The 9315-nt window shown below is 46.1% G+C and overlaps 1 protein-coding gene across 1 annotated transcript; it reads left to right on the plus strand.

Moving 5' to 3' along the window:
- The first annotated feature begins 1718 nt into the window (after nt 1-1718).
- Nucleotides 1719-8913, plus strand: AHSG (alpha 2-HS glycoprotein). The gene is made up of 7 exons (XM_039850628.1): nt 1719-2022; nt 4283-4393; nt 4749-4833; nt 5193-5356; nt 6580-6681; nt 7601-7684; nt 8390-8913. Exons 1-7 carry the CDS (start codon nt 1783-1785, stop codon nt 8717-8719), a joined length of 1116 nt encoding a protein of 371 aa, XP_039706562.1. The 5' UTR covers nt 1719-1782; the 3' UTR covers nt 8720-8913.
- The last annotated feature ends 402 nt before the right edge of the window (nt 8914-9315 follow it).

Raw genomic sequence — 9315 nt, forward strand, 5'->3', positions numbered from 1 at the left:
TTCAGTGAAGTTGTGGAAAAATAGTTATGTATGCCTGAGCTTATGAAATATGCACTCGCTGCATGTATTTTTTGTAATTTTCAAATTTTTAATAATGATCATATTTTTTATTATAAAAGATTACTGAAAAGAAAAGCATAGCATCCACAAAAAGTGGCTCAGGAGTCAAGGCCCTGAAGAAAAGGGCCATGAGGATGATGGAAAGTCACTCCTGGTCTGAGGATCATCTTGCTAGATGTCCAGAGCTTGTTTTGTGTCTCTAAGAGCCAGGACCCCTGTCTCAGAGAGAACCTGGAGTCTTAACCATACCTTCTGAGCTTCTGTCATTAAGATTCTGTATTAGTGTATGAGCAGCTGGGAGTGAGGGTGAAAATAGTCCTTCTAGCTACTTTCTTTGCCTCATCACGCTCTCCCTTGTATTCTCCCTCCCCCAGCAAATCAGTGCTATTAAACTCCCCTGTAGAAGGGCCCCTCTTTTTATTAAACCAAGTTTTGTTTTCTGAAGCAATAGCGAACAACAGGACAAACCCACCCACCCACAACGATGGCCTCTAAATGTTTGAAGAACACGTTGGTTTCCATGTTAGGACTTCCTTGCTCCAGGCTAAACCAAGCCAGGTCCTTATATGATATTTCCCAAGTCTCTCAATATCCTGCCCACTCTTTTTGGAAGTTACACTTAAGATTGTCAAGGGCCACTTGAAAAGCAGTGCATGGAACAAACACTGTGGCACGGTGCTCTGGCCAGAAAGATTCACTCTAATTTTGCTAAGACTGTGAAGGGCATTAAGGAGGCATTTGTGGTCTGAGCTGCCCCTGCAGCATCTCTGCTTGAGTGTGAGACTCAAACCCAGAGCTCTGCCAAGTGAGCAGCTGTTAGCCCTGGGCTCCCCTCTGCTGCACTTGTGCACTGGCTGGTGGCACAGGACGCTGAGGACACAGGGTCACTGGTGCCAATCACACCCAGCCACCCAGGAGACTCAGGTGAGTGCCGGCTGTGCTGTCACCTGCAGAACCTTGGCAATGAGGTCTGGAAGAAAGAGGATGAGGGAGTACGGAACTCCACACTGCTCTTCTGGCCGTTGCCCTCCCAGTTGTGCTGTGGAAACTCTCTCTTCTCAACCCCGTTCCCCACTTTAGGCAGAAATATCTCTCTTCTTTCCTTCTTTTTTCCAAGGATCGTAATCAAGATCTTGGCATCTCCCATATCTCTCCCTCCTCACTCTAGGTCATCTGTACCTTTGCTACATCTGTGGGCCTGGTCCTCCTCCCTCCAAGAACGCTCTTGGAGGAGAAAATCCTCCCTGACATTAGAGGATTTTATCAAAGTGCTGAATATCCCCCCTTCCCCCCCTCACAGACCCCCTGGTGTGCTTAGATTACAATAGAAGGCACTGCCTCTGCTGCCAAACCCACAGTGCTCTAGGGCTGGCTGTGCCGGGCCCCCTCACCTGGGTGAACGCCTGAGCCCCCTCCTCTTCTTGCTGCTGTTATCCTGTTCCTAGCTGACTTTGGAGCATCTCCCCCGCACGCCCCTACCACCCCACCCCAAGTAGTATTGATTTGGCAGGTTTCTTGGGGGCCAGCCATGTCCTAACCTGTTTGCTTTTCCAGGGCTGATATTTGCAGGGATTTTCTTGGAACCACAACAGAAATCATCCCACGTTCTTATGCAATTCCTCTGGTGGCTCCCACAGATAAATAAAGCCCTCAACTTCTCCATCGGTCTACCTTTCCCAGCAGAGCACCTGGGTTTTTCCCAAAGCTTCCAGGTAACTGCCCATGTGCCAGGGCCTTTCTGGGACAGCCATGAGGTCCCTTGTCCTGGTCCTTTGCCTTGCTCAACTCTGGGGCTGCCACTCTGCGCCTCATGGCCCAGGTCTGGGTTATAGAGAACTGAACTGTGATGACCCAGAAACAGAGCAAGCAGCCCTGGTGGCTGTGGACTACATCAATAGCCACCTTCTTCGGGGCTACAAGCACACCTTGAACCAGATTGACAAAGTGAAAGTGTGGCCTCGGGTAAGTGAACCTACTGTTTATGAGCAGAAAGAATCTGTTCCTGGAGCTTAAATGGGTGTCTCAAAAAATCACATCTCCCAGCACAAATGAAACTGAAGAGGGGTAAACTCTGATTTCCTCCCAGGAGAGAGGGAGGGAGCAGGCAGAGGGCAAAAGAGGAGACATCTTGTACTGTATTCACAGGTCTTAAGGAGGGTGCTGGGGGTTGGGGGTGGGCGTAGGAGAAGAAAAGTCTTCAAAGGATATTTGAACATCTCAAGTAGAAAATGTGGCTTGCTAGAAAAACTAGGGTACAAGGGACTGGACCCTAAATTGCCAAGTTATTGCCAGTTGGAAATCACTTACCTTTCTTTGCTTCTGTTTCTCTGGATGAAGACTGAGAGTGAATGAAACTAACTTGTGAAAACTACTTACTTTGTGCCAGGCCCTTTCGCATATATCTACTCCTTAACCCCTTTTACCCCTGAGTCCTGTGCGGTAGGTATTGTCCTTCTCTTACATAAAAGGAAACCAGTAATCTGACAAATTAGGGTACCTTTCTTTGCCTGAGGCCATGTAATTAGTAAGCACTGGTCTGGGACTCGATTCTAGACCTGTGTTCCTTCCTCTACACAAGCTGCCTCCAGAGAGAAGTCTTGGCATGATGCAACTGACTTCCTCACATGCTAGACAGGAAACCAGTGCCGTCTGAAGCCAGTGATGATAAAGATCAAGCTAGAAAATATGCCTTGGGGATCAGTTGAAAGATTTGAAGAGATGTGGAAAAGGCATCTATCTACTGACTGTTTTGAAATTAGGTTGTGTACCTAATGAAGAATATTGATCAATGCAAACATTGATTACAAGCTTTCCATGGGCAAAAACCAGGGTCAGGTGCTATAGGTACTATTAGGTTGAACCATATTAAGTTGCCATTTTTGTATATTAAAAGCAGTCGAATATTGGCATTTTAGTAGTTCGACTTAATATAAGGCGAGAAAAACATAGTGCCCACAAAAGATTCACAATCTAGAAAAGAAAGAAAAGGTAAACATCAGGGTATCTGGGCTGACTGACTGACATTTGATCTCTCAATGAGACATAATAGCCACAATTGAGATTGTCCCAGTGGATTTTAGGAGTGCTCCAACTATATTGAAATACAGAAGAAACACTGATCAGTTCAGGGGGAATTACATACAACATGCACATGTGAGAGAAAGGTTATGAACAAACATTGTGGTTTTCACTAAAGGCAGAGAAACGTCACTAAAGTTTTTCCTTGAGAAACTCAGGAGTGCTTGGCTCCTATTCACTGAAACTGAGTGTTTTCAGGAAGCTAACTTGGGCACATCTGCACCTCATAAAACACAGCTTCCTCCAGGAGAGGTGATTCCAATGCTTCAGGTACTAGTGAGTCAGCCAGAACAGAAATGAAAGGCAGGCAGAGCCTGGCTGAAAGACAAAAAGGCATGCTCGTAACTTTTTGATTTTCCAGGCTTTGAATAAACTGTTTTAAGGAGCTGTTCTCACTGGAGGTGAGCTGGCAATAACAACTCCAAGGATTTATACAAGCTCCTCTATCAATGCCTTCCCCACAACTCCTTCAGGTCTACACTAGTGACTTACACACTGCTTCCTCAGTGTCAAATAGGAGCTTGCGCTTCCCCTTGCCCGCCAGCAAGGGGCAGTAGAGAGCAGCAACTTTGCATCCAGGTCTTTATAAGCCAAAGACAAAAAGCCAAGGACAACTTTTTCTTTAGGAAGGGAAAGGAAATGGAGAAGGAAGGAAAGTAGATGATGAGAGGGAAGGGAGAAAGAAGTAGAGGGAGGAATAGAGAAGATAGAGACGGTAAGATATTATCTTACAGCACTTTACTTTGCTGCTTAACTGAGAAAAATCCAAAGCTGACTTTTTCAAAGCACTGCTTGAAGGGTGAAAAATTTTAAATTAATAAGTTTCAGCACTCACTTTTAGCTTCCAAATAGAGCTCAGAGTGATGACTATGGTTCCATCAACCTATCCAAGCCCAGGACCCCTTTTTCCTGGCAAACACCATTGAGCACTTGCTCAGCCAACAGGAGGATAGAAGCCCTGTCATAGTCCTGTCCACAGGGCACGTCAGAGCTGGGTAGAGTTGCAGACACACAACAGAAATGACTAATCTCATCTTTCCCACACCGGGTGGGTTCAAGCCCAATGCAGTCTCACACTTTGGCCTGATCAACAGGATCAGGGAGGGCAATAGGCTGCTCACCTCTTCATTCTACTTCTCCACAGCGGCCCATGGGAGAGGTGTTTGAGATTGAAATAGACACACTGGAAACCACCTGCCATGCGCTGGACCCCACCCCGGTGGCAAACTGCTCTGTGAGGCAGCTGCAGGAGCACGTGAGTGGCACTCTTAGGGTGACTTCGGGTGGTGGCCCAGCCAGTTCCACTGTGATTCTGCAAAGAGCAGGCCCATTTTATCCAGCTGCCCAGACTGCCCTCATGCCTAGGGAGTTCGTAATTTCTAAAATTACCATTTGAAGCCACCTTCCCTGGGGCCGATTTTTACAACAGTTCAATTTTCTTGTTGTAGCCCTTCCTGAAACCAGAGACTCTAATGGTTCAATATCAGCCAGTGAAAGTGATTTTGTGAGGCTCACCTTTGACAATCATGCCTGAGGGACCAACCCTTCCCTGATGAGAAGTGAGAAGCCAGCCCCACTCTGGGGCCCTCACTGTGGATTTATTTCTCTAGGCTGTGGAAGGAGACTGTGATTTCCGAGTGCTGAAACAGGACGGCCAGTTTTCTGTGTTGTTTGCAAAATGTGATTCCAGTCCAGGTAGATATGATTCTTCTTATTATTTTGACCTTGTAGAGAGAGTAAGGAAGGAACCCGAATTGTTTTCAACGTGAGTAGTTCTAGCCACTTTGCTGGTGAGGAAAAGGAGAAGCCAAATTTCCTGGGACCTGGGATTGTAAAACTGTTTTAAGGAGCTGTTCCCACTGGAGGTGAAAATTGCCCTTTGATGAGAGGGGCTCCTGCAGAAATGTCAGCATGACAGGAGCTACCTGAAGGTTTAGTAAGCAGCAGAGAGAACGCCTGAAGCCATTTGGATGCTCTTAGGCCTTTCTAAAGAAGCAGAGCTGGGGTGAACGCCGACAATTACACCCCCGGATGGGTTTCTTCTCTCTGCGCAGACTCTGCGGAGGATGTGCTGAAGGTGTGCCCAGACTGCCCCCTGCTGGCCCCGCTCAATGACACGAGGGTGGTGCACGCCGTAGAGGCTGCGCTGGCCGCCTTCAACGCACGTAATAACGGCTCCTATTATCAGCTTGTGGAAGTTTCCCGGGCTCAACTTGTGGTAAGACTGAGACCTTTTAGCTGACTGGGCAATTTGGTGGCACTTCGGGAATATATAGTGGTGAAACAGCAGTGAGGGACAGAGCAGGTGCAGGAGCAGCAGTGAGAAAGCAAGGAGGGCTGTGGGAGAAAAGGGAAAGAAAGGGTCCTGCGATGTATGAGGACCCTGAGTGTCATGAGGACCCAGAGAACCCCCAGTGCTTCCCCCATGCTGGGCCACTCTAACACAAAACAGCCAGACGCTGCCTGTCCCTAGTTCCTCAGTTCTAGTCAACACCAGGGTTCGCTGTTCAGAGGTCAGGAGTTCCCACATTACCCAGAAGCACTCACTGTAAATTCACGGGTCTCCACATCTTTATCATCTATCGCCACTGACCATCTGCAGCATTCTCGTAAGATCTGTGTAACGACACGAGCCTATTTGCACAGACAGGCATATAATGGCAGGATCCTAATATCTTTTGACTTACTGAAAAAAAAAAATCTAATTGTACTGTGGCCAATTTAGCACATTTGAATGCAACAGAATTCTAATATTTAAGAAAACTAGTATTCTGATGACCAACCAAGGCATTGGAAATACATTGTATAGATGGTAATTTTATTAACCAGAATATGTGCTTCTCAGAACACCCCAACCCCAGACTATCCCCAAATAACAGATATCTTATTATTGTAAGAGTCTATATGCTCCATAAGAACTACAAGAAAAGCACAAGTATTTTCCATGTGTTCATTTTTATTTTTCATTTGATCCCGCTCTACAAAATTGGTGGGAGAGGTATTACTCTTTTTACTTTCCTGCTCCATCTTGGAATAACCTAAACCTTGGGTCTCAAAGTGCAGTCCCAAGAAGGAAGGCGGAGGAAGAGGTTGCGGGGAAGCGCTCCCAGTCAGGTCAGTGTAAGGTCGGCCTCTGGATTCGTACTTCCTATTTGAAAACTCATTCTGCCCTGAATGATGGGCAGTGGATACCTGCATCTCCTTCAGGGGACACCCACCCCTGACCTCTGTATACAAGCACTGTGGAACATGAGGCCATGATAATCGACCCCTTAAGCCACGGGGGCCAAATTCTCTGGCCACACAGTGTGATTTACGTGCAGGGTACTCCTTGGAGTGTGCAATGCCGTGGCCCATGCTACTGCTCTCCAGCCTCTCCTCTCCCACCTTTTTCATGCTAAGTCATGTTGCCTCATGAGCATTTTCATTTATTCTCATTAGCCTTTTCCAGTTTCAACCTATGTGGAATTTGTGGTGGCTGCCACTGACTGTGTTTCTAAAGAGGTCACAGACCCAGCCAAGTGTAACCTGCTGGCAGAAAAGGTGAGCAGGCCAGGCCCTGGGCATGGCAAACCTGGTTGTAGAACAGAGCATTCTTGGAGCAAGTTAGTATCTTGGGGAGGCAGAAAAGAGATAGCTGCAAAATACCCACTCCCTATGGGGTGGGGTCATGCCAGGCCTTCCTCTGGGGTGTCACCTCCTCCATTTAAGAGTTGTCACAAATCATCTCAAATCATCTCATCTGCTGCAGGCCCCTGGAATTAGAAAAAAAGACAGGAGACTGTTTCCTAACTAAGCCAAGTCATACCTGGTTACTGGGAGTTTGAAATGTAGATTTTCTAGATATACCTCTGATATGAAATTTTTCAAGTCCTTGAGCCAGTAATGTCTACTAGGAATTTAGCATAAAGAGATCAACAGAGATGTTTGGCAGAAATATATCTATAAAGATGATTTGTCATAGATGCAAAATATACAAAAATATACAAAAAGATCTGAATGACTAACAGGAGGGAGTCATTGGTACATCAGTAAATAGACACTAAATATTATGTTTTCAAGGAATAAAGAATGATGTAAGAAAATGCTCTCATATTTTGGTAAGTGAAAAACACAGAATACAAAATGGTATAGTCATAAGGATCCTATTTTTTAAATGATTTTTAAAATAAGAAATACATGTATGTTAACAGAAGTTCTCCTAGGTTCCCACCATTTCTGGGTTATTGGTGATTTCTCCCTTTCTCAAATATTTTTTAGAATATTTTTCACATTCTATATAGAATTATATGTTATATATCTTCTGTAAATAAGAACTATAAACTTTAGAAAAAAGTTTTTTTCTTAAGGAATTAAAGTTTAAGATTTTTTTTTTTTTTTGATATATTGGAGTATCAGTGAAATTGGGGGAGGAATCCACTTTTTGAACCGGTTCAGATAACTCCTGTTTTTCTATGGACAGCAATATGGCTTCTGTAAGGCAAGGCTCACTGGCAAGTTTGGCGGGGAAGATGTTGCAGTGACTTGTGTGGTATTCCAAACACAGGTAATGGCGTCATGGATACACTTGCCTTCATCTTCAAAATACAATGACTCCTCGACATTTATGCATTGCGTTAGGATTACAGGGCATTTGCTGCTCTATCCTTCTGAGCCCCACAATGATAAATAGCACCAGGGCACGTGGGATCATCAATAAACGGAAGGATATTTTAGCCATGCCTTCCTCTCTCATGAACTGGGGGCTACAGGGCAGAACCATTTTAGTGGGTATTTGACAAAGCCACCTTTTGATTTGCTGGGGTGAGAGTGATTTTCTGAATTGCAGAGACCAGGTGGCCGGATCTGCCTGGCATCTCCCAGTGGTTGCAGGTGTAGATAACAAAAAGGGTGACACTGCTGATAAAGGTTAGCCATAAGGTGGGATGCTTTTGCTTGTGGGACATGTGTAAGTCCACCACCCCCAAGACAATTGGTGAGAAAGGGGCTATCATAAGCCAGTTACCCTCTCCTGCAGCTCTGATGACAACCCTTTGCACCTAGGTAGTTCTTCTTCCTCCTCTTCCTCCCCTTCTTTCTCCCCCTCCTCCCCTCCTCCTCCCCCCTCCTCCCACCCCCCATCCTCCTTCTCCTCCTCCTCCCTCCTTATAGTAAAATATAATGACAGTTATAAAAGAATTGGGTGGGGTTCTGCCAGGAAGCATTGGTGGCCTTGTCTGGGTAGCTAACCTAAGGACGGTTCTCTCTCCAGCCTGTGTTACCTCAACCCCAACCGGAGGGCACCAACTCACCCACTCCTGCGGAGACCTCTGCCAAGCCTTTGTCTCCTCCAGCTAACCTGCCTGCAGCCACGGTGGTGGTGGGGCCCCTGGTGGCGGCAGCTCCCCCACCATCCCTACCGGTGCACCGGGCACACTATGACCTGCGCCACGCTTTTGCAGGCGTGGCCTCAGTGGAGTCAGCCTCAGGAGAAGCATTCCTTGTGGAAAAAGCACCCGCAGTGGTGCAGCCAGGCGTTGCTGTTGCTGCCGGTCCAGTGGTCCGCCCTTGCCCAGGGAGAATCAGACACTTCAAGATCTAGATGAAGGTTAGCGATGAGAAGGTTTGGCACAGAGAACATAGCCACCATTCTGTCCAAGTCTGGGTAGGGTTGGGAACCTTGTCTGCTGTCAGAGCAAGTAGTGCGTGTGATCTAGATTAACATCAAGTCTTGAATCCCAACTTCCTTTCATTCTTCAGAGGACAGAAACAGCAGGGGTGATAGTTGTATTTGTTGGAAGGCATAAGGCTGGCAACTTGATTATCATTGTTTTGGTGCTAAGCCACCACCATTGTGTTTTCTGCCTTCTCTGACCTCACAAAAACAATTGGAACTGTGACTTTGAAAGGTGTCCTTGCTGAGCTTGTATCTGCTTGTTAATAAAAGTGTCTGAAAGACCTTCCTTAATAAAGAAGGTTCTAAGCTGAAATGTGGTTATCATTATTGGCTACTTCCTCCAGGCTCATGTGTGTGGTCTGTCTTCCCAACAGCCATAGCCCAAGTGTCACTAAGCAAAATCAAAGTGAAAATAGAAACAAAATAGAACAAGAATCTGCTACATTACATAAACAGGAAAAAGACTAGAATCTGCTCACAACCCATAGGCTATGCCCATTTCCTTATGAGAAAATAATTCT

The sequence above is a fragment of the Pteropus medius genome, unplaced genomic scaffold (assembly GCF_902729225.1).
Source record: "Pteropus medius unplaced genomic scaffold, Ma_sr-lr_union100, whole genome shotgun sequence".
Classification (NCBI taxonomy): domain Eukaryota; kingdom Metazoa; phylum Chordata; class Mammalia; order Chiroptera; family Pteropodidae; genus Pteropus; species Pteropus medius.

Bases quoted from the DNA above. Each gene is read 5' to 3' on its own strand.
- AHSG (XM_039850628.1), top strand. From the start codon at position 1,783: ATGTGCCAGGGCCTTTCTGGGACAGCCATGAGGTCCCTTGTCCTGGTC. The intron at 2,023-4,282 runs GTAAGTGAACCT...ACTTCTCCACAG, and splicing joins AAGTGAAAGTGTGGCCTCGG to CGGCCCATGGGAGAGGTGTT. The intron at 4,394-4,748 runs GTGAGTGGCACT...TTATTTCTCTAG, and splicing joins TGAGGCAGCTGCAGGAGCAC to GCTGTGGAAGGAGACTGTGA.